General features: G+C 37.4%; 1 protein-coding gene and 1 long non-coding RNA gene across 3 annotated transcripts in view; one reads left to right on the top strand and one right to left on the bottom strand.

The window, feature by feature from the left end:
* Window positions 1-26001, bottom strand: part of LOC113603426 (uncharacterized) — a 193770-nt gene that overhangs the window by 118439 nt on the left and 49330 nt on the right. The window lies entirely within an intron of this gene.
* FSHB (follicle stimulating hormone subunit beta) lies at window positions 743-3237 on the top strand. The gene is made up of 2 exons (XM_015066885.3): window positions 743-1101; window positions 3007-3237. Exons 1-2 carry the CDS (start codon window positions 943-945, stop codon window positions 3235-3237), a joined length of 390 nt encoding a protein of 129 aa, XP_014922371.1. The 5' UTR covers window positions 743-942.

The following is a 26001-nucleotide window of genomic DNA, read 5'->3' as shown; positions in this document are numbered from 1 at the left end:
TTAATTTGTACAAAATCATAATCTCTGGTAACATTATTTTTCCTGATCTACTGCGTTTAGACTACTTTAGTAAGGCTTGATCTCCCTGTCTACCTAAACACTGATTCACTTACAGCAAGCTTCAGGGTAACATTGGTCTTATTAATACCCAACAAATCCGCAAGGTGTTAGTTGCACATGATTTTGTATAAAAGGTGAACTCAGATGACTCAGTCTACAGCTTTCACCAGACTAGGCAGCCAACCAAAGGTGAGTCTTGACATCTATAGTTATCAAGTGGTGATGGTTACTTTTAAAATTATAGGTTTTCCAGGATCTGGAGAACAAATCAAGACCTTTTCAACTACTGTTGTGTAGACAATTTGTGCTTGTCAACTTGATTTTTAAATATGGTTAATATGCTGTAGTCACTCTTAGCAAGCAATTGAACTTTACATAGACCAATTCACCTGGCTTCTTAAAATAGTCTTATTTTAAACAAAGGTGAGCAAAAGCAAATGATGATATTTATGAGATGCTAAAAATGATGAGCTAATTTTATAGTATAGAATTTCTTTTTTCTTTTTAAACAAAAATAGTCTTTAAAATGGTAATGAATGGATAAATATGACAATCACAAATTACCATCCTCAGAATAATCACTTAAATACTCTAATCTTTATATTATTGCTCTGCTTAAATCATTATATTGGAGTTTTCACCTGCAATATGGGTTTACTTTGGCAAAAAAAAAGAAAAAAAAACAAGAAGGAGTATAAGAGGAAATGTTTGTTCAAGAAACAAAGAAGGAAAGAAAAAGGAAGGAAAAAAAATTGCTGAAGCAAAATGTGACTGGGAAGGATGGGAAGATCAATTATTTTTGGTTTGGCCAACTTACATAATGATTATAATTATTTGTTTTTTTGTTTCTCATAGTCTTAATCGTTTGCTTTACAGGCCAGGATGAAGTCAGTCCAGTTTTGCTTCCTTTTCTGTTGCTGGAGAGTAATCTGCTGCAAGAGCTGTGAGCTGACAAACATTACCATCACAGTGGAGAAAGAGGAATGTCGCTTCTGCATAAGCATCAATGCCACTTGGTGTGCAGGCTACTGCTACACCCGGGTAGGAACTTTGCTTTGCTGGAAGTGAGGGTGGTAAGGGTCTATACAAGGCTGGCTTCATTAATTCTCACTTTATGAATATTTTAGCTTTTCAAAATAATAGCCATGAGTCCTTTAGCCAATACTGCCTGTGTTATGATTGCGGTTAATTGCCATGATATCAGTTAGATGTTTGGGATTGGATTTGATTAGGATAAATCTAGGGAAGCCTCAGATTTGATCTGACCAACTTGGAAATATGCCAATTCTTCATTTCCAAAAAAAAAAAAGTAGTGCTATGGTAGATTTTACATATAGAGAGATAAACACGTAAACATACGTATATTTAATAACAGATCTAAAATATTCCCCAAAAGCCATTTTCTGTAATTGAAGCCATATCTTTGCAACAGAGATAGTATCAAAATATGTTTCTATACCACATAAAAAACATAAACAGCCATATTTTTTACAGTTATTTATTTATTTGAGAAAGAGAGAGAGAGATACAGCATGACTGGGGGAGGGACAGACAAGAGGGAGAGAGAATGTCAAGCAGGCTCTGCACTGTCAGCATGGAGCCCAACACGGGGCTTGAACTGGTGAACCATGAGAACATGACCTGATCAAGAACTGACTGAGGCACCCAGGTGCCCCACAAACAGCCATATTATAAAAACTGCCTTATTGGTCTACCTGATTAGAAATGGCAACAAGTTGCCTGAGAACACAGTCAATGCATACAGACTATTAGAACCAAAATGAATCAGCAGTCCTACTCACTTCTTCATGTCTTTGAGAAAAACAAAGCACAGAAGCATTAAAGCACTAGTTTGTATTCACTCAGCTTCTTTGCATTAACTCAAGTAAAGAGTTTCTACTTTGTTTACTTTGTTCTCCTATAATACCTGGTTATCTATGCAAAATTCCATTCTATAGACTGAAACTGAAAATAACTTTTTAATGAAATATATTTATTGGGCAGTAAATGAGTTTGATCAATAGACCTGGTAGCATGATATTGAAACAAATTAAGCAGCACTGCAAATTTCCTCTCGTGATGCGAACAATTTTTCTAAAAACTATTAGAACAAACCTATTCTGCCTGGATTAAAAGTTCTCATATGCAGGGGCAACTGGGTGGTTCAGTCGGCTGAGCATCTGACTCATGATCTTGGTTCAGGTCATGATCTCACTTTAGGATCAAGCCCCACCTTGGGCTGGGCTCTGTGCTGACAGGGCGAAACCTGCTTGGGATTCTCTCTCTACCTCTCCCCCATTTCATAGTCTGTTTCTCTCTCTCTCAAATTAATAAACTTTAAAAAATGTTTTCATATGCAAACTGTGTATGTTTTGAAACTGAAAGCCCTGAAAAATATACAACATTTAAGGGAGGGAAATGTCTACAAAACAGTAAAATATTTAAAATTTTCCATGAGCTTTCATAGTCATGTTAAGCTAAGCATTAACATTTCCTATTATGTCTTTTTGGCCTTTTGTAAACACCAAGGGACAATGTATTTGGAAACATTTTCTGAGAAATTAAACTTCAGTATTTTATGGCTCAAGTTGTCATTAATACAGCTTTTGACTAAGTACAAAAATCAACTTAAAATTTCTGTTATATTTCACTTTTCATCTTTTTCTATATTGAAATTTAAAATTTCTCTACAGTTTGAGAAATATTTAAGATTTGATATTGACATAAGGAGTAGGAAAAGGAATGACTTATCTTTTCTGTACGATTTCCAGAACCAGGAAATAGGATATTTATAAGATCATATTTCCTTGGTTAGGAATTCCTTAAGTGAGCTTTAATGGGTAAATGTTAGAACAAGCAATATTAAGTTTCCATCTCATTTTGATTATGCTACATAGAAACTTCCAGCATATTTTAATCTAATCCTCTCCTTTCTAAACTCCTCAGGATCTAGTGTACAAGGACCCAGCCAGGCCCAACAACCAGAAAACATGTACCTTCAAAGAGCTGGTGTACGAGACAGTGAAAGTGCCCGGCTGTGCTCACCAGGCAGATTCCCTGTATACATATCCAGTAGCCACTGAATGTCACTGTGGCAAGTGTGACAGTGACAGTACTGACTGCACCGTACAAGGCCTGGGGCCCAGCTACTGCTCCTTCAGTGAAATGAAAGAATAAAGAGCAATGGACATTTCAGGTGACCTATCCTTGTCCTAAAGGACCAAAATATCCAAGAAGTCTGTGTGTGTCCATATGCCCAGGCTGCAAACCACTGTGGACCAGGGGATCATTAGACCCCTGATCCCTGTTCTCCAGGCAGAGGAGGTCCAGGAATTAAGAATGCTGGGGCCAGGAGCCTGTCACCACTCAACCCTGTATACCTGGTTCCATAAATTTTATTCAGTCTTACTTAACTTATAGACATGTGGGTGCTTTCCTATTTAATAGCCTTAGAAATCCTCTCAGGCAACCCCTTTCCTTAAAAGGAAGGGATTTTAGGCCCAAAGGGCAGAAATAAGATGGGAATGGATCAGACTACTAAAGGCGGCCTTCTAGACATTTGAGCCCTCAAAAGCAGGGCCAGCATCTTCATGATTATAGTCTCAATGCCTAGCACCATGCCTGAAATTTACTAAGAAATTCAACAATGGCTTCCTTAAGGAAAGTAAGATCTGAAAGGTAGGGATAGGAAACACTAAAAGAGCATGTTTGACTCTGGCTGATGAGATTGCCTTCAGCAATGCCAATCAGTCCATGAAAGTGGGGGCATTAACCCCACCTCACCGCTCCTTCTCTGTCACATGAAGTACTGAGATATGATGCATCTTGCATGAATTGCTTAGTGTATATGGGGGTTACCAGAGCTCAGGATTTCTAACTATTACTACCAAACCCTTCAGTTAAAGGGCAAAAGCAAGAAATGTTAATGAGGGCCTGGGAAAATTAGCCCGTATCTATTTCATCATTTAAACAAATTGAACAAATATTGTCAGGCTCCTGCAAAATTCCCTTTGAGAAGTAGAAAAAAAACTACATCACCCTGCTCTCCAGGCTAGGATCCACTCCTTTGAAGAGAGGTGGATTTGAAAGTAGATTGGAAAGCAATTTTGTCAACTTAGTAAGTACATTTATCCTATCTACAAACACATTTGTGTAAAAAAATATCTTTTTTTAGAAAGAGTTAGCTAGAGGAAAAAGAAAAACTACCTGTTTTCTAGAATCCTCTGTATGTCAATCTTTTCTTTTGTCTATCCATGTTCTCCCATATCTGTTTCTTTCAAGAGGATAAATATTAAAACTATTTCATGAGTTGATTTCTTTTCAAGGTGTTACCTCTCTTACTCATGGAGTTATTTCATACTTATATTGTTTAATTTATTTAAATCTTATTTTTTTAATAAAGATGCTAGCCACAGAGTCTTAGATTTAGATTTTTTCATGTATAAGCAAATGACTAAAATATGTCTTATCTTTATAATATTAGTAGAAAGAATATTAAAAAATAATTCCTAGTTCTTCTGTAATATTTAATTGTCCTCACCTTTGAAAACATTAAAATTAATTTTGTTGCATTTCTAGAAGTGTTTACTTAAATTTCCTATCATTTTTTGAACTCAGTTTCTGATGGAGTGGGGGGGGGCGGGCAGTGGGAGACAAAGAATCACAGAGTGGGTGGGGACATTAGAGATTTTCTAGTTCATTTTTGAATTTTTGAAATGGAAAAACTAAAGTCTAAGGATATTAATTGACCCACCCCAGATCACAAAGACAGTTCATGGCAGAACCAGGATTAGAACTCTGGCATCTTAGGGGCCTGGGTGGCTCTGCTGGTTGAATATCCAATTCTTGATTTTGGCTCATGTCATGATCTCAGGGTTGCAGGATCAAGCTCCACATCAGGCTCGACACTGAGCATGGATCCTGCCTGAGATTCTCTCTGATTCTCCCTCTCTCTCTCTCTCTCTCTCTCTCTCTCTCCCTCTCTCTCTCTCTCTCCCCCCCCACACACACACCTCCCCACCTTGCACATGCACACTGTCTCTATGTCTCTAAAACAAAAATTAAAAAGAAAAAAAAAGGAACCCTGGCCTCCTAGCTCTTAGCCAGCTCTCCTATGACTACTCCACCATATTAAGAAGTCAGTTTGACAAAGATTGAAGCAAAATTGTATGTATTGATAATCAAGCTATGCCCATTCAAATCTGGTACTGATCATGGCTTATTTATATTCTCTACAATATTGTGACACACTGAAATTAGGGCTTATTAAGCAAAGTTGAATAAGAGCTTTAAATTATAACAACGTTTTCCTTCTCGCTATACTTTTAGAAATCAAAATAATTGCCTTCCTGTTAGAGACAGTACAGGGCAATGGCTCCAGAGTTAACTTGTCTTAATCACCTTGTCCAGATGTAGCATCTTAAACAAGTTACTTAAATTCTCTGGATCTCTTTTTCCTCAGCTGTAAAATGAGGATAATAATATTTACCTCAGAGGGTTATACAGATGATTAAATGGGAAAACACATGTAAAGGGCTTAGAACAGTGCCTGGCACACAGCATTGCTCAATAAATACCAGATGTTATGCTTTAAAAGAGATGATGTGTCAAGATGGTAAGTCAGACCTAAGTAAAGCAACATAGCTTAGGTTCTTTCTAGTAATATTAGGCAAGCTATTTAACTACTCCGGGCATCACTTTCCTCACTTTTAAAATGGAGTAAAGATGGTAACTATGCCACAGGGTTGCTGTAAAGATTAAAAAAGATAATGAATGTGAGGTGCTTTAGGAGTCCAGCAGAAGGACTATAATCTTGATGTAGAGAGATCTCTACAACTTAGCTTAGAACATCAAGGTCAAAATGCTAGGAAGGAGCAACATTTTCCACCTGAGACACCCCCATGCCAAACTGAAATACAATCCTTTATGAAGCAGCAAGAAAGAACATTTGTGAGCTCTCCAAGTGCTTGAGAGCCTAACCCCATGGACCACTATTTTAGTTGAAGCCATATTATCTCTCCTTAGCATTATAGCAAGGGTCTTTCTACCTCTGAGAAGTCCTCATGGCTCAACTCCTCACAAATCACAACTTTGATCATGTCTAATAATGAATGGGATTCCTCTTTCTTTTCAAAATAAAATCTTAATATTTAGCTGACACATGAGGCTCATCATGGTCTGACCTATGACTATCTCTCAACTTCCTATCTCCCCATTCCCTCATTCCCAAGAAGCTGCTATACCTGAGACCATCTACGAGGGTTGAGGGATGATTTTGTATCTTCCACCGTGGAATGCTTTAACCAGAATAACATGCCTTTCCTCCCATGAGAGATTTTGCCAACTATCGTAGAATTCAGTAGTGCTGACTTACTGACCAGTTTAAGTGATTAAAAATGTGGTATCAGTATACAAGATTAATAAATACTAAGTTCACAATAGCGAGGAAGGATAAAGATGAATGAAACTGGAGGAAAGTACTTAAGGAACCTCAAACTAGATTTACAATGTTTATATCTTAACATAAATCAAAGTCACAAATATGGTATAATGTTAACATATATATAATCTGGGGAAGAGCTATCCAGGTACTCATTATATTCTTTCATACATACAAAGTGTTTGCTAGTTAACAAGTGACAAAGCATCTTTATATGCTTTATACATTTAATCCTGAATTTATGCCCATTATAAGAAAGTTGAGATGGGCCCTGAGCCTAAAGTCACACAGCTAGTGTGCAAGGCTCAGTCATTAATATTCATTTAGGAATTGAGGCAGAATTTAGGATGTTCACCAAGATTTGTGCTTACTTCTTCCTGGCTATAAAGCTGAACTCCATTTCCTAGCCTTCCTTGCAATCAAGTTATATCCGTGTTCCAGTCAATAGAATGTGAGTGGAAGTACTAGGAGATATTCCATATCTGTCCCCTGAAATCCTCTCATAAGCAATCATCCATTCTCTTCCTATATCAGCTAGATGTCAACACCCAGGATGACCTTGAAAGCTTTGTGTTGATGATAACAGAGCCACTGTCATCCTGGATTCCTGAATGCTTGTATGGAGTAGTATGCCCCAACATCAACAATCCTTACAGCAGACTGGATGGACTTTAGATCAATGAAGAAATTTTCTATTGGGTTAAACTACTGGCATTTGTGGGTTTATCAATTAAGAAAAATTGCATTATTTTAAGTAATATATAAATTGGCACTGGAAGTAGAGTGCTGCATTAACAAAAAAATTAGCAGATGTGGCATTAGCTTAGTGGTTGTACAATAGGATAAAAAAAAAAGTGATAATCAGAGTAAAACTTTCCGCTGTAAAAACGTGAAGGCCAATCACATGTTTACTGAGCCTTTAGCAAATTTATCGCCTATGGCCCAAATCTGGCCCATCAACTTTTTTAAAAAATAAAGTTTATTGGTACATAGCCAGTTATCTATGGCTGTTTTTGCACTACAACAGAATTCAATAGTTGTGACAAAAACTGTTTATGGTCCACAAAGTCTAAAATAATTTACAATTTAGACCTTTACAGAAAAAGTTTGCCAAAAGGTTTACAAAGAGTTCAAATGTTAACAGAATTGGCTTTTACCCTCTAGTTATTAAAGCTATGGTTTGTTTTCAAATAGACATAAAAGGGAACGGAAAAAGTCTAGGATTTGAAGACTTGAGGTTTATAATAAAAGGTTATTGCTTCTAGACCCCAAATAGTAAGAGATAAAATGGATTTGAGGAACAAAGATCTATTAGGATTCAGTCCTGAGGTAGACAGATTTAAGGTGTGGCCTTATCACCTAGGTCTTTTATCTCAGATAGTATCCACAATAGAACCACTAAGCTGTAAGGAAGCAAAAAAAAAAAAAAAAAAAAAAATCAGGATTTAGGATTATGTTTAGGAAAAGAACTTTAGATATTTTTGTAGGGGCCAGGAACAAAATGCAAGTATTTAAGAGAGTTGTCAACAAAACCAAAAGATTAGACTAAAAATGCCTTTGATTATTCAAACAACCTTTGAGTCCTAAAAGTTGGTGAGCAGAAAGTACTCTACTAAACTTGTACAACTCCAAGAGGGCCACTTTCCATACCTACTTCAAATGTGATGATAGAGCCAGAAGCTATGGAGAACAAGGACATGGAAAAAAAAAAAGTTCCTCTAGAGAGAAGAATCAGCATCTAATTAAGGAATTTCGCCAACTGCCAAGGCAGAAGGATTTCATAAAGCTTGTCCAGTAGGATTTGATCCTTGATTCCATGAGCTGTGTCTCCTAGTCTTCCCTTTTATGAATGGGAATGTTATTGTGATTACTATTATGGTGTAGAAGTGCCACTACTTCATCACTGAATACTAGGTGGAGAGGGAAAAGGAAGATAACTTGTCTTTTTAGTTCATGGGTTGCTAGCACATAAGAAGCCACTTGTGGAATGATGGTGAGAACTTTATCATCTGGAAAGTAGTGACCTGGAACTGGACTCAAGTATGGATGAGCTCTTTGGAGAGGCAAGGAGGTAGTTTGACATGAGGGAGAAGGATGAAACTTGTATTGTTCTTAGATATTTGGACTGTGACAGAGATTGTTATATGCTCACCAGAACCCTTTTTCTTTTCTTCTTGGGACCATAACTAGTCTACCTTTCTCAGTCTTACCTGTAGAAAGGTCTGATAATGTGACTGAGTTCTACCAATGGAAGGTTATCATAAATGATGTGTGCTAATTCTAGGTCTGGCTCATAAATCCTTCCCATAAATGAATAATACTTCCTCTCTTTTCTGGCTGAGTTTTATGCTTAAATCAATCTTGGAAGTCATGTATAGAAGATGGCAGAACATCCATCAGCCTGTCTCTGAATGACCAGAGGATCCATATAACCCTACACACCTGTTCCCTCTGAGAGGACTTAGTGTCAAGAATAAACTTCTCTTGTGTTAAGTCACTGAAACTTGAGGGTTTACAACAGGTAATGCTACCTTAACTAATCTAGGGATCCACAGTTCTCAAGAAACTTAATGTTTCATACCAATCCACATGTACCAAATACAAAGTCAGTTATCTAATATTGTTCACATATATGCCCATAGATTACTAGCTTCTAATGAAAAACTTGTCAATTAGTATTTTAACTTTGAGCCTGGATGTGTGTGTGTGTGTGTGTGTGTGTGTGCGCGCGTGCGCGTGTACACATGCGTGCACAATTTCCCTAAATGAAACTTCCTTCGTCTTTCAGTCTGAAAGTAGATTCAGGGAATGACACTGAAGAGCCCTGATGACCAGTAAAAAGACCTCCCCAAAAAAGGCAAGCTAGTGCCTCCTTCCTGTTTCCCTGGTAAAGTCTCTTTCCTAAGGCATTACGATCATAGAGATATTAAGTGGGGAATCCAAGAGTCAGGAAGTTCCCATGATTTCCATGCCTGTGTGTACACAGTAATGCTCCACTGTTTCTCCACAGGCTTCATTGTGAGGGTAATTTGAGGGTCCACTTAGAGGTAGACCACCTGGCAACATTTGAGTAGGCCTTAAAATTCAACCTCAGGTCACTGATAAATTTTAATGAAGCCAGGAATTCATATCACACTAAGATATGATGCTGTCTATTGAATATAATTATTTCAAAACCTCACCTCACCTGGGAAAAGAGAGGGTGACCCTGAGGGAGAGGTAATAATGATTACACCAAATGCTAGAGATTAAGTCCAGTGAGAGTGATAAAGTACAGAGGAACTAGGCAAAGAATTTCAGTTATTAAGCAATAAGTCCTCAAAGGCTCCCATATGTGGAATACATTTATTTCCATCTAGAGCAAGATAGTCTATTCCTTTAGCATTTTTTTCTCAAGCTCCAATACAGATCCTGAAAAGATCACCAAATAACATCAATAATAACAAAACAATCTGAGCCACTTTGAAGCAATATACATAATGATCATATTAAAAGTCCATACATAGAATATGGTCTGTTGGCCCATGTGATGACATGGATATACAGACAATCAGCTCACACTAAACAATGAAAATAATAAATATCCACTCAGAACCAACTGAAATAATAGATGTTACATTCAGGAAGTCAGCTGTCCTTAAAATAAGCAGGAAAACAAAAGTCCATCATATAGCAGCTCAGACAGGTGAGCCCTGAAGATGTGGCTATGTTAATTGTGCAATGAAATTGGTGCCAGTTTACCACATTCCTCCAGACAGGGCCTTTTTTGGTGTCAAAGGACAGACACCCATCACGTTTCTTTATAGTAAAGAATGATTTTACTTTAAGAATGCTCATGGAATTGGAATTAAAACTAAAACACTTAAAAGGATCAAGACAGCATCCTTGTTCAGGGGTTCCCAAGGCTCATTTCTAACATGTCTCTCTCCCTGCACAATAGCTCCAATTATCTTCAGTATGGATGTGGCTGTTAATTAGAGACCCCTTTCAGCACAGCACCCAAAATCCATCACAACTTCTCTTTAAGTCTCTTAGCTTAAATCCCCAAGAGAGAAGATTTGATTGACTCAAATGGTATCATCTCTACTTGGGCAGAGTTCTTCACACAGGCCATGATGAAGGTCACTAGATGCCCCAACAGTGGGCTTCTGAGTTACCTAAAAGCAGGCTGCCTTTGAAGGCAAAATATAACCTTTGTCCCTTCAGTAACTTCCCATAAGCAAAGAGCAGCCTGATGTTGTTTTCTTGAGCAAGGCAGAGGTAAAAAGCCAGTTTAATCTCAAAAGGGAAGTTGAACATGGCAGGCAGATTGACTGCCAGATCTCAAATAGATATTGCTGAAATCATACCCAACAATTTTAATGGACTTGAAAAGCCTAAGTAATTGTTCTGCACTTGAAAAAAGAGGTGATCAATCGAGTTCAAGATAGGCATATTGATCTGATTTCAGGCTACTTTCTATACATTGGCCCCAACATATAAATATTATATGCTATTGTCATCAGTACACTGAAAAAGTAGGATTCGTGGAGTGTGATCCTAAAAGCAATTTTATTTGTTCTCCCACTGTCCCTTTGAATTTGTTCAGAGGCAGCTGTCCCTTCCCTGCCACTGCATAAAAATTTATCAGGTTACATGGCATCACAGGTCACTCTTGGGTAATAAAAAATCTTCATTATCATTTCACAAACACAATAGCAACCCCAAAACTCCAGTCCCGGCTAACAACAAAAACTTCAAACAGGAGCTGTTATTAAACTTTTTCCATCCTTGCTGGAGTGGGTAGTTGATCCTTAACTCTCCCTCTCCATATAGATTTCCTGCAGGTTGCTGGCACCCCTGGATGGGAATACAGAGTAGGGAAAAGAAGGACAAAAAAGATAATTGCATGCTTTTAGGACCTGGCAACTGTTTGAAGTCGACTCTCTCCGAGCATATGTCTGTGTTCTCCAGAGGCGACACTGCTGGGACTCTCCAACTGCAATTCCCTGACATCGGTAGTGCATCACCATAGGCATGCCTGTCCTGAGCCCCTTACCGTCTTTATCCAACACTGTATCTCCAGCCTCTGACACAACCTCTTGAGCAGTATCCTTTATTAGACAGAGATTCCTCAAGTGGCCTTCCCATACAGACCCAGAATTTTTGAGTCACTAGTCCGATATCGGAGAGGAGAGAAGTTACTTTCCAGATCCTGACCTTCTACTCTGAAGTCACAGGAAGCTTTAGCCAGTTTCTTAATGTTTAGTTTTCTCAGGCATGACTCAGGTGTCAGTCACACAGTATATGCATCAACTCTAGAGAATGTATATTAAGCTGTCTAAGGGGTCACATTGAAGCCTCCCATCCTTGAAGTAGAAATGAGGAGAGAGTACCTTTGTACTTTGCAACAGGGAATACAGTGGGAATTTCATACAAGCTCCTCCAAAGCACTCATCTTCATAAGACCCTCTCATTTCCAACCATCAACATTTAGTTAATTCCTTAATGAGAGTGATGCTCTCTAAAATTTTTTTGGATGTCTGCTCTGAAATTCCTAGAGGATGGTCAGTTCATTTTAATATCTGAAACCTATTATATCTCAATGTCTTGAAACCTTCATTTTAACATCCTGTTATACTGCCTAATACATTGTGAGAAATCAATTGATCAAAAAGAAACATTATGCTCATGGTTTTTATTTTTCCCTATCTTCAGTCTGATGCAGGAACCCAGCCTTAGCTATGCACTTACCTTCAAATCATTCTTAAGTAATTTATTCTTGATGATACCAAAAGAAATGCAGTAGGGAGTGCTAGTACTGATACATGGAGGAAACGGAAATGGAAATGATCTCTAGATAGACACAGGCACTGTGAGATAACTACATCTCCACTCAAATGCAATTTTACCATCTCCTAAATTCCATTTTCCCCTCGAGTTCAGTTAATATGCACCTGCAGAATGCTGTCTCAAAATTTAATTTTCTTCTGGGTAAAATTCTCATCCAGCCTTGAACATGTTTTATGTCCTTCTGTACTTTCTTAAATAAAAGTTGTAACAAAGACAAATGGGCAGAAGTTGGAAGGGGACACATGGGCCAATGAAAGAAAAAGAAAGAGGGGAAAAAGCAGTCTCAGGAATTGTCTTAGTCAGTTCAGGCTGCCATAACAAAATACCACAGACTGGATGACTTAAATGACAGAAATTCTGGAGGTTAGAAATCCTATATCAAGGTGCCAGCCAATTCAGTTCCTAGTAAGAGCATTCTTTCTGGCTTATGGAAGGTCACCTTCTCACTGCATCCTCACGTGGTGGAGGAAAAGGGGAGGAAAGGGAACAAGTGAAGAAAGAAGGAAAGTGAGGAAAGGAGGAAAAAGAAGTGGGCAAGGGGGAAGAGAGAGGAGGAGAGGAGGGGAAGAGAGGGGGAGAGAGGGAGGAGGGGAGGAGACAGGCAAGAGGAAGAGAGCATTTTTTGTGTCTGTTCTTCTGTTTTTTAAGTTATTTGAGTATGGCTGCCACATAATCTTACATTAGTTTCAGGTGTGCAACATAGTGATTTCATAATGAGTCTATATGTTATGTTCACAACTGTAGCTATCATCTGCCACCATAAATCTCTATTACAATATCAATGACTATTCTTATGCTGTGCCTTTTATTCCGATGGTTTATTCGTTTCATAACTGGAGGTGTGTATCTCTCACCCCCCATCACCCATTTTTCTCATTCTCCCACTCCCCTCCCTTCTGGCAACCACAAGTTTATTCTCTGTAATGGCCAGCCTGATTTGCTTTTTTAAAATTTACTCATTTGTTTATTTTTTAGATTCACATATGAATAAAATCATATGGTATTTATCTTTCTTGGTCTTACTTCCTTTAGCATAATACCCTCTAGGTCCATCCATGTTGTCTCAAATAGCAAGATATACTTTTTATGGCTGCATAGTATTCGTGTGTGTGTGTGTGTGTGTGTGTGTGTGTGTGTGTGTGTGTGTGTACACCACATATTTCTTATCCATTTGTCTACTGAGGGACACTTAGGTTGCTTCCATATCTTGGCTATTATAAATAATGCTGCAATACATATAGGGGTTCATATATCATTTCAAATTCATGTTTTCATTTTTGGGGGGTAAAATGCCCAATAGTGAAGTTACTGATTCATATGGTATTGCTATTTTTAATATTTTTAGGAACCTCCATAATGTTTTTTCTACAGTAACTGCACCAATTTACATTTCCACCAACAAGTTCCATTTCCCCCATATCTTTACTAACACTTGTTATTTCTTGTCTTTTTGATTATAGCCATTCTGAGAGGTCTAAGATGGTATCTCCTTGTGGTTTGGATTTGCATTTCCCTGATGATTAGTGACGTCGAGCATCTTTTCATGTGTCTTTTGGTCATCTTATGTCTTCTTTGGAAAAATGGCTATTTAGTTCCTTTCCCATTTTTTAATCATATTGTTGTTTGTTTTTCAGTGTTGAGTTGTAGAAGTTCTTTATATATTTTGGATAGGTAACCCCTTATTGGATATATCATTTGTAAATATCTTCTCCCATTTACTAGTTTATCTTTTTGTTTTGTTGATGGTTTCCTTTGCCATGAGAAAGTTTTTTCTTTTGATGCAGTCCCAATAATTTATTTTTGCTTTTGTTTCCTTTGCCTGAGGAGACATGTCTAGAAAAATGTTTCTGTGGCCAAAGTCAGAAAAATTACTGCTTATTTTCTCTTCTTGGATGTTCATGTTTCAGGTCTCACATTAGGTCTTGATTCCATTTTGAGCTTTTTTTTGTATATGGTGTTAGAAAGTGGTCCAGTTTCACTCTTTTTTACATGTTGCTGTCCAGTTTTCCCAATACCATTTATTGAAGAGATTACCTTTTCCCCATTATGTATTTTTGCCTCCTTTGTCATAGATTAAATAACCATATAAGTGTGGGTTTATTTCTGGGCTCTCTATTCTGTTCTATTGATCTATGTTTCTATTTTTGTGCCAGTACCATACTGTTTTGGTTACTACAACTTTCTATATAACTTGAAATCTGGAATTGTGATAACTCCAGGTTTGTTTTTCTTTCTCAAGCTTGCTTTGGCAATCTTTGGCAATTCAGGGTCTTTTGTGATTTCATACAAATTTTAGTATTATTTGTTCCAGTTATGTGAAAAATGCTATTGGTATTTTGACAGGGATTGCTATGAATCTGTAAGTTGCTTTGGGTAATATGTACACTTTAATAATATTAATTCTTCTAACCCATGAGCAAGGAGTATCCTTCCATTTATTTATGTCATCAACAACTTCTTTCATTAATGTTTCATAGGTTTCAGATTACAAGTCTTACACCTCTTTGGTTAAGTTTATTCCTATGTATCTTCTTCACTTTAGAGCAGTTGTAAATGGAGTTGTTTCCTTAATTTTTCTTTCTGATACTTCATTATTATTGTGTAGGAATACTAATGATTTCTATGTATTAATTTTGTATCCTGCAACTTTAGTGAAACAACTTATTACTTCCACTAGTTTTCTAATGGAGTCTTTAAGACGTTCTATGTATGTCATATGCAAATAGTGAAAAGTTTAACTTTCTTTACCAATATAGATGTCTCCTATTTCTTTTTTATTTAATGTTTATTTTTGAGAGACAGGGAACAACCAGGGGAGGGTAGAGAGAGAGGGAGACACAGGATCCAAAACAGGCTCCAGGCTCTGAGCTGTCAGCACAGAGCCCAATGAGAACTGCGAACCCACAAACTGTGAGATCATGACCAGAGCTCAACCAACTGAGCCACCCAGGCACCTTGCCTCTTATTTCTTTTTCCTGTCTGACTTCTACGGCTAGGACTTCCAGTACTATACTGAATACAAGTGGTGAGAGTGCACGTCCTTGTCTTATTTCTGACCTTAGAGGAAAAACTTTCACTTTCAGTTTTTTACCATTGAGTATGATGTCAGTTGTGGGCTTTTCATATAAGGCTAAGCCCACTTTGATGAGAGTTTTTAACATGACTGGATATTGTACTTTGTCAAATGCTTTTTCTGCATCTATTGAGGTGATAATATGATTTTTAACTTTCATTTTGTTGATGTGGTATATCAATTTGATTGATTTACAACTATTGAGCCATCTTTGCATCACGAGAATAAATCCCCAATCATGGTGAATGATCTTTTAATGTACTATTGTATGCTATTTGCTATTATTTTGTTGAGAATTTTTGCACCGATGTTAATAAGGATATTGGTCTGTAGATTTCTGGGGGTCTCTTTGGTTACGGTATCAGGCCTCATAAGATGTATCTGTAAGCTTTCCTTCCTCTTCTGTTTTTTGGAATAGTTTGAGGAGAATAGTATTAACTCTTCTTTAAATGTTTGGTAGAATTCACCTGTGAATCCATCTGGTAGTTTTACTTTTTGGTACTTTTTGATTACCAATTCAATTTTTGTTAGTTATAATAATTCTGTTCAATCTTCTAGTTCTTCCTGGTTCACATTTGGAAGACTGTATGTTTCTAGATATTTACCCATTTCTTCTGGATTGTCCAATTTGTTGACATATAATTTTTCACAGTATTTTCTTATAATCCTTTGTATTTTTTTTTAGTTTATTTTTATTTATTTTTGAGAGAGAAAGAGAGAGCACGCAAGCCAGGGAGCAGCAGAGAGAGAGGAAAAGAGAAAATCCCAAGCAGGCTTTGCATTAACAGCTCAGAGCATGACACGGGATTTGATCTCATGAACCACGAGATCATGACCTGAACCAAGATCAAGAGCTGAATGATTAACAAACTGAGCCATCCAGGTACCCCTAATCCTTTGTATTTCTATGGTTCCAGTTGTTAGTTCTCCCTTGTTTCTGATTTTATTTGGGTACTTTCTCTTTTTTTCTTGATGAATCTACAACCAGGTCTCGGTTTAATTTATATATATTTGTGTGTGTGTGTGTGTGTGTGTGTGTGCGTGTGATCTCTGTGTCATGTACTTATGCTCTGATCTTTATTATTTCCTTCCTTCGACTCACCGTGGGCTTTCTTCTTTTTCTAGTTCCTTAAGTGTAAGGTTAGATTGTTTATTTGAGCTTTCCCTTGTTTCCTGATGTGGCCTATATTGCTGTATATTTCTCTTGTAGAACTGCTTTTGCTAAATCCCAATGATTTTAGTCCATTGTGTTTTTATTTTCACTTGTCTTCACGTATTTTTTTTATTTCTTCTGTGACTACTTCATTCACCCATTGGTTATTTAGTATCATGCTGTTTAGCCTCCACATGGTTGTGTTTTTTCCAGCTGTTTTCTTGTCATTTATTCCTAGTTTCATAACACTGTGGTCAGAAAAGATACATAGTACAATTTCAGTCATCTTAAATTCATCAAGGCTTTTCTTGTGGCCTAATATATAATCTATTCTGGATAATGTTTCACATGTACTTGAAAAGAATGTGTATTCTGTTGGTTTGGGATGGACTGCTCTATATATATCTGTTATATCCATCTGGTCCAATGTGTCATTCATAGATACTATTTCCTCATTGATGTAAGTAGGGGATTAAAGTCCCCTATTATTGTATTGCCATCAATTTCTCTCTTTGCTTTATATATTTGCTTTATGTATTTAGGTGCTTAACAATGGGTGCATATATATTTACAATTGTTATATCCTCATGCTGAATTGTTCCCTTTATCATTATATAATATCCTTATTTGTCTCTTGTTACAGTCTTTGTTTTAAAGTCCATTTTGTCTGGGGCTCCTGTGTGGCTCAGTCAGTTAGGTGTCCAACTCTTGATCTCAGCTCAGGTTATGATCTCAACCTCAGGGTTGTGAGTTCAAGCCCCATATTGGGCATCATGCTGGGCATGAAGCCTAAATAAATAAATAAATAAATAAATAAATAAAGTCTATTTTCCCTGATATAAGTATTACTATCCTGACTTTTTTTTCTTCCATTTGCATAGTAAATGTTATTCCATCCCTTCACTTCAGTCTGCATATATCTTTAGGTCTGAGGTGAGCCTCTTATAGGCAGCATATTGATGGGTCTTAATTTTTTTATCCATTCTGCCACTTTATGTTTTGATTGGAGCATTTAGGCCATTTAAATTCCAAGAATTATTGATAGATATGTACTTATTGCATTTTGTTATTTGTTTTCTGATTATTTCTATAGTTCTCTATTCTTTTCTTCTCCTCTTTGGTTTTTTTGTTTGTTTGTTTTTTGTTTTTTTTTTAAACGTTTATTTATTTTTGAGACAGAGAGAGACAGAGCATGAGCAGGGGAGGGGCAGAGAGAGAGGGAGACACAGAACCTGAAGCAGGCTCCAGGCTCCGAGCAGTCGGCACAGAGCCCGATGCGGGGCTCGAACTCACAGACCGTGAGATCATGACCTGAGCTGAAGTTGGACGCTTAACCGACTGAGCCACCCAGGCGCCCCTCTCTTGTTCTCTTTGTGATTGACAAATCACTGTAGTGTTATGTTTGGCTTTCTTTCTCTTTATTATTTGTGTATCTGTTATAGGTTTGAAGTTTGTAGTTACCATGAAGTTGATACATTCATAATATATACAAGTAATTAGGAGTCTATATTAATTTGGTAGACATTTAAGTTCAAACACATTCTACTAAAAATGGAGAGGGAAACTTTCTTTTATTTTTTTCCTTTCTCTTCTTTCTTTTCTTCTTTCTTCCCTTCCTCCCATTTTCGCTCCCTCCCTTTCTTTTCTTTCTCACTCCTCTGTTTTATGTATGTCCTGGATGTTCTTATACAAACACTAATCCTATCACTATTACATCAGGGCTCAGACCTTATGATTTCATTTAATCTTAATTACATGCATAAAGGCCCTATCTCCAAATATAGTCACACCGTGGTTTGAGGTTCAATATATGGATTTTGGGAAGACAAGTCTATAATATTATTCCATATCTGGCAGACCAAAATTCATGCCCTTCTTATATGCAAAACACATTCATTCCACCCAATAGCCCTCAAAGTGTTAACTCATTCTAGCATCAACTCTAAAGACCAAAATCTCATCCAAATATCATCTAAGTCAGATATGGGTGAGACTCAAGGTATGATTCATCTTGAGTCAAAATTCCTCTCCAGCTGTGATCCTGTAAAACTAGTTATGTGCTTCCAAAATAAGACAGTAAGGCAGGCAGAGGATAAACATTCCCATCCAAAAGGGAGAAATAGGAAAGAAAAAAGTAGTGATGAGACGCAGACAAGTCCCAAACCTAGCAAGATAAATTCCAGTAGGTCTTAAGGCTTGAAACTACTCTCCTTTGCCTCTATATCCTGTCTTCCAAGTCACTGGGGTGGCAGCATCACCCCCCACAGCTCTGTAGTGACCTTCTCCCCCTCCCCATTAAGCTCCTTGCCCCTTTAGCCCTTGCTCACATGGCTGTCTGCAGAGGCTCTGCACTCTGAAACCAGGGAGGAGAAAATAGCCTGGCTACCTGGGCCCCTGGTGAAAGTGGCAGCCCTGATGATCTCTGAATAGCCTCTGGGTCATTGTTCCCCTTCCCTGAAGAATAGCACATGTTCACAGGCAAACAGCTCTGTGCTCTGGTCCTACAGAATCCAACAAGTCAGACAGCCTTAATTCATTCCACCCACTTTCTCTGCCAGTTTATTTCTTTTTTTTTAATTTTTTCTTTTTTTTTTATAATTTATTGTCAAATTGGTTTCCATACAACACCCAGTGCTCATCCCAACAAGTGCCCTCCTCAACGCCCATCACCCACTTTCCCTCTCTACTAAAAATCAACCCTCAGTTTGTTCTCAGTATTTGAGAGTCTCTTATGGTTTGCCTCCTTCCCTCTCTGTAACTTTTGCCCCCTTTCCCTCCCCCATGGTCTTCTGTTAAGTTTCTCAGGATCAACATATGAGTGAAAACATATGGTATCTGTCTTTCTCTGCCTAACTTATTTCACTTAGCATAATACTATCCAGTTCCATCCATAGCATAATACTCTCCAGTTCCATCCACATTGCTACAAATGGCCAGATTTAATTCTTCCTCATTGCCAAGTAGTATTTCATTGTATATATAAACCACATCTTCTTTATCCAGTTGTCAGTTGATGGACATTTAGGCTCTTTCCTTAATTTGGCTATTGTTGAAAGTGCTGCTATAAACATTGGGGTACAAGTGCCCCTATGCATCAGCACTCCTGTATCCCATGGGTAAATTTCTAGCAGTGCTATTGCTGGGTCATAGGGTAGATCTATTTTTAATTCTTTGAGGAACCTCCACACTGTGTTCCAGAGCGGCTGCACCAGTATGCATTCCCACCAACAGTGCAAGAGGGTTCCCGTTTCTCCACATCCTCACCAGCATCTATAGTCTCCTGATTTATCCATTTTAGCCACTCTGACCGGCATGAGGTGGTATCTCAGTGTGGTTTTGATTTGTATTTCCCTGATTAGGAGTGACGTTGAGCATCTTTTCATGTGTCTGTTGGCCATCTGGATGTCTTCTTTAGAAAATTGTCTATTCACCTTTTAGTTTTGTTGATTGTTTCCTTTGCAGTGCAGAAGCTTTTTATCTTGATGAGGTCCCAATAGTTCATTTTTGTTTTTCATTCCCTTGCCTTTGGAGATGTGTCAAGTAAGAAACTGCTGCAGCTGGGGACAGAGAGGTTTTTTTCCTGCTTTCTCCTCTAGGGTTTTGATGGTTTCCTGTCTCACATTCAAGTCTTTCATCCATTTTGAGTTTATTTTTGTGAATGGTATAAGAAGGTGGTCTAGTTTCATTCTTCTGCATGTTGCTTTCCCAGCAGCATTTGTTACAGACTGTCTTTTTTTGGATATCATTGGATATTCTTTCCTGCTTTGTCAAAGATTAGTTGGTCATAGATTTGTGGGTCCAATTCTGGAGTCTCTATTCTATTCCATTGGTCTATGTGTCTGTTTTTGTGCCAATACCATAAAGTGTACTAGAACTGATACATGAATTCATGAACGTCGCAGGATACAAATTAATGTACAGAAATCAGTGGCATTTTTATACACCAATAATGAAGCAACATAAAGAGAAATAATGAAACTTATCCCATTCACAATTGTACCAAGAACCATAAAATACCTAGGAATAAATCTAACCAAAGATGTAAATGATCTGTCTGCTGAAAACTATAGAAAGCTTATGAAGGAAATTGAAGAAGATACAAAGAAATGGAAAAACATTCCATGCTCATGGATTGGAAGAATAAATATTGTTAAAACATCAACACTGCCCAAAGCAGTCTACACATTCAGTGCAATACCAATCAAAATTGCACCAGCATTCTTCTCAAAGCTAGAACAAGCAATTCTAAAATTTGTATGGAACCACAAAAGACCTCAAATAGCCAAAGTAATATTGAAGAAGAAAACCAAAGCAGGAGGCATCACAATCCCAGACTTTAGCCTCTACTACAAAGTAATCATCTGCCAGTTTATTTCAAACTGGCAGTGCCTTTGATGGTATTATCTCATCTTTATTCCTGTTTTCTGCTGAGAGGGTTGATTAAATCTATGAATTGTATCCATAATCTCTTTATCAAATGTTCGTTCAGCCACACATTTAATATTCTCTTAAGAACAAGCCTTCTCATTTTTGCATTATGAATAGGCTGAGAATTGTCCAAATCTTCAAGTTCCAGTTCCTTTTTGCTTCACAATTCTTTCTTCAATTCATCTCTTTCCTCTAGCATTTTACTATAAGCAGTAAAGAGGACCCAATCTGTACCTTCAATACTTTGCTTATAAATCTCCTCTGCTAAATATTCAGTTACACAGTTTGCAGATTATTTCTACCAACATTCTGCTGATGATTATTCACATATTCTCTAATAAAATGGAAGCTTTCTCTCCAGCACTCCTTTCTTTCTGAGCTCTCACCAGAATCACCTTTAACATCCATAATCCTACCAACAAGTCACTTCACGACAACTTGACTTTTTCTAGCATGTACCTCAAAACTCCTTCAGCCTCTACATATCACTCAGTTCCAAAGTTATTTCCACATTTTTAGTTATTTATTAAAGCAGAACTCCACTTCTTGGTACCAAAATCTGTCTTAGTCACTCAGGCTACCATAACACAAAACCACAGAGTGGGTAGCTTAAACAACAGAAGTTTATTTTCTCCCAGTTCTGAAGGCCAGAAATCCCAGATCAAGGTACCAGCCAATTCAGTTCCTGGCAAGGACTCTCTTCCTGGCTCTTTTCTTTTCTTTTCTTTTCTTTTCTTTTCTTTTCTTTTCTTTTCTTTCTTTCTTTCTCTTTCTTTCTTTCTTTCTTTCTCTTTCTTTCTTTCTTTCTTTCTTTCTTTCTTTCTTTCTTTCTTTCTTTCTTGAGAGAAAGAGAGAGAGAGCAAGAGAGAGAGTACAGGAGGGGCAGAGAGAGGGAGAGAGAATCCCAAGAAGGTTCTGCACTATCAGTAGTGCAGAGCTTGTTATGGGGCTCCAACTCAAGAACAATGAGATCATGATATGAGCCAAGATCGAGAATCAGATGCTTAACCAGTTAAGCCACCCAGTTTCCCTTTCCTGGCTTGTTAATGGCTATCTTCTTGCTGTATCCTCATGTAGAATACAGAGAGGGGTGGAGAGAGAGAACATGCAAGTTCTCATATCTCTTCTCAAAAGGACACTAATCCTATTGATCAGGACCCCACCCTTGTGGCCTAATTTAATTACCCATTTCCAAATACAGGCACATTGAGGGTTGGGACTTCAACATATGAATGTGGCAGAAACACAAATATTCAGTCCAAAACAAAAATGATTATATCTTCAGCCAATTTAACATTATTTTGCCCCATGCTGTAAAGAGACCAGCAACCTCTACAGTTGGAATGGCTAAATATGAAGGCTACAAGGTGATGAATTTCTTTTAGTGAATCACAGGCCACATTAGAATGCTCTAAGCTTATAAAACCTACTGTGGTAGGCCAAATGTCCATGTGCCTTAAATATTTGAACCTGCAAATATTATGTTACACAGGAAAAGGGACTTTACACATGTGATTAAGAAACTTGAGATGGAGTGATTACCCTGGATTATCCAAGTGACTTCAATGTCATTACAAGGGTTCTTAAAAATGGAAGAGGAAGGCAGAAGAGGAAAGTCATGGAGAAACGTGACTATGGAAGGTCAGAATGATGCAATGCAAGGACTTGACCTGCCATGGCTGGCTTTGGAGGTGGAAGAAGGAGACCATAAACTAAGGAATGTGGGATGGCCTCAAGAAGCTGGAAAAGGCAAGGAAATAGATTCTCCTTTAAAGCTTCAAGAAAAGCACAGTCTAGCTGACACCTTGAGTTTAGCCCAGTGAGACCTATGTTGGACCTATAATCTACACAACTATAAAGTAATAAATTTGTGTTATTTTAAGCCATCAAGTTCGTGATTATTTGTTATGGCAGCAATAGAAAACTAATATAGCTGTAAAAAGCTCTCATCCACCTCCCAAAAAAGTGAGTCAAGCTCTTCCAGTCAAGATCCATAGCCGAAATCTGTTACAGGTGCAATGTGCCTCCAGCTACACTCTGGGTGGATTGGCTAGACACATGGGGCCTCAACCGGAACAGTTTATCAGATGTCTACACAATTTCATAATAGCTTATAAAGCAAACAGGCTGGTGGAGGTAAAGACTAAAGTCAGGATCCTTTGAGGAGATAACTTAATGTCTATTTCTGATGCTAAATCCTCTAGATTATAAGCACTCCTTGAGGGTAGGAACTACCTCTTCCTCTCAATTCAGTCTTCAGAACCTAGAACCTCAGTGTTTGACATATGATAGGCACTGAATAATTATTTGTTGACTATTAAAGTAACCATCACAGACTCTGATTGAAATTTTAGGAGGAAGGTGAAGCCTGAAGATACTTTATGAAGTGCCTGATGGCTCAGTCGATTGAGCATCTGGCTCTTGATTTTGGCTCAGATCATGATCTCATGGTCATGGGATTGAGCCCCACGTTGGGCTCAGCGCTGGCAGCATGGAAGCTGCTTGGGATTTTCTATCTCCATCTCTCTACCCCTCCCCCCATCTCTTGCTCTTGCTCTTGCTCTCTCTCTCTCTCTCAAATAAACATTAAAAAAAAGATACTTATGGGGCGCCTGGGTGGCGCAGTCGGTTAAGCGTCCGACTTCAGCCAGGTCACGATCTTGCAGTCCGTGAGTTCAAGCCCCGCGTCAGGCTCTGGCCTGATGGCTCAGAGCCTGGAGCCTGTTTCCAATTCTGTGTCTCCCTCTCTCTCTGCCCCTCCCCCGTTCATGCTCTGTCTCTCTCTGTCCCAAAAATAAATAAACGTTGAAAATTTAAAAAAAAAAAAAAGATACTTTATGATTTTTCATTCTCAATTTTATTGTAAATAAATCTATTATATTTGTCAGGGATTTTTTTTCCCTTAGTGTATAAGAACTAGAAACCCAAGCAAATGAGGGAGTTTGTAATAATATGATTAAGAATAGCCACCATAGTTCCAGTTTCATGTAGTGCTAAGTCCAGGGTAGTTCTCACACTAAGTCCTCAGGATCCTCTCTGTTGTTTGAAAACTTATTCCATTACTAAAATTGAAAATTAAAAATATAGATCATTAAACTAAATAGCCCGATGATTCCTTTCTTTTCTGACAGCTTATTGTTTCATAAGAGAATGTCACTTGCTTACCCAGGAAAAAACAGGATTAAAATGTATTTGCAGTTATATATCTGAAATAGCTCTCAAATAAACATGAACAAAACAGATTTTATCATATCCACTTTTAGAGATATTCATTTCCCACACCTAAAGTCAGCAGATATGACCATTATTTTTTAAGATAAATCATTATAATATGGATTTAAATATTTTATGAGTGAAATTATCTCTCTTCTTCTCTCTCCCCTAGGTTTTAGTTTTAGCAACAATTGAACCTGTGATAAATATAATCTGATATTCTGTCCTCTAATATATTATAATCTAACCAGGGACTAAACTAGCACTATAGATAAGATGAATTTATTTTCTGAACCAAAAATTGGTCTGAAACACATCCCTCTAGCCATTGCCTTCAATATCAATATGACTATCTATTGCTAGCTCTGGAATTAGAGCAGAAATCACATATCCTTGCAAATATTAAGAGAGTTCATCTTGCCAAAGAATTACGGTATTACTTCAATTATGAGACCTAGTTTGTTGGCTCTGATTTATACATTGTAGTCATAGAATTGTGGCTAATGTTGATGGTTTATCCCATTTTGTAAAGATTTTGAGATCATGGCCTGAGCCAAGGTAAAAGACTTTAAACTAAGACTGGTCACAAAGTCTTAAATAGAAGATCATCTAATCAAAAGAAAAAGTTGAAAGGACCCAGGAGAAAGCAGATAAATTATGAGACTTCATTCTGATCCATAAGCAGCTTATATATAGTGGAAAAGTAAAATAATGTAAACCAGAGGAAAAAACAAACACTAGAAAACAAAATACAGTCAAAGTGCTAGGATACATAATACAGAAGATGAAAGTTACAAAAGAAAAGAGAAATAGCTATCCACTTCAGATATTTTGCATTCACTTCTTGAATTTCAAGTGATTGTATGTATTTTCTCTCTTCACAGTCACTTATCTCAGCTTAGTAACTGGGATTTTTATTAAGCAAAAACCTAGCCCCTAGTCCCCTTTCCAAATGACAGCCCATGAGAATAAACCTTTTATCCTACTCACTTGGAACAGAGCCAGCCTCTCAATGACTTCAGCAGATCAAAAAATTAAACCTTTTAGAGGAAATATATTTGTGAAAGAAATGTGCTAACTGGAATATATAGCCACTGATCATGTATTATATAATAGCTACCAGGATGGCATTGTGGAAGAGAATTTTGGCCCACTTAAAAAATAAATTGAAGGCTCAAAGTTCTCTGAAACATGACAGACAAATAAACAACTGAAATTGTTATGGGAAAGATAATTATATGTAACACTATATAATGTGTACGGTAAGACCAGAAAAACAAACCAGTATATCTCAACTCTAGCAGAGATCAAGTCAAGTGAATTCAACAATGTTAAAGCAAGCCACATGGCTAATCTACTTTTAGTTGAAAACAGTGTTTTTAAAAACCAATCTCTCATGTTCTACTTACAAAATCTCTAGATCTTTCCCTCTATCTTCTTGCAGCTGACTTTTAAATAAATATTTTGTCTATTTCAGAATGTAAAATTTAGTTTATCAGGGTCCCTTTCTCATATTAATAGTTTACTTTTATGATCTTTAATTTTTACAGATTCTGGGTTACAAGATCTGTAAGTAACCTAAAAAATCCTTTCAAGTTGAAGGTCCTACAACCAACATAGAGAAATCTTGAAAGAAGCGCAGGACAAGCAATGTTGCAATGATGGTGGCAACCACTTCAAACTTTGCCAAAATGATGTAAAAGTATCCATTTAATAACAAGATTACTATTCAATCTGAAAACAATTATAAATGGGCATTTAAATCCATAGTTATTTGGTCTAGAAATAGCTAAAAGTTCATAA

This window comes from Acinonyx jubatus, chromosome D1 (genome assembly GCF_027475565.1).
Source record: "Acinonyx jubatus isolate Ajub_Pintada_27869175 chromosome D1, VMU_Ajub_asm_v1.0, whole genome shotgun sequence".
Taxonomy (NCBI): domain Eukaryota; kingdom Metazoa; phylum Chordata; class Mammalia; order Carnivora; family Felidae; genus Acinonyx; species Acinonyx jubatus.
This window is presented reverse-complemented; position numbering and strand designations above follow the sequence as displayed.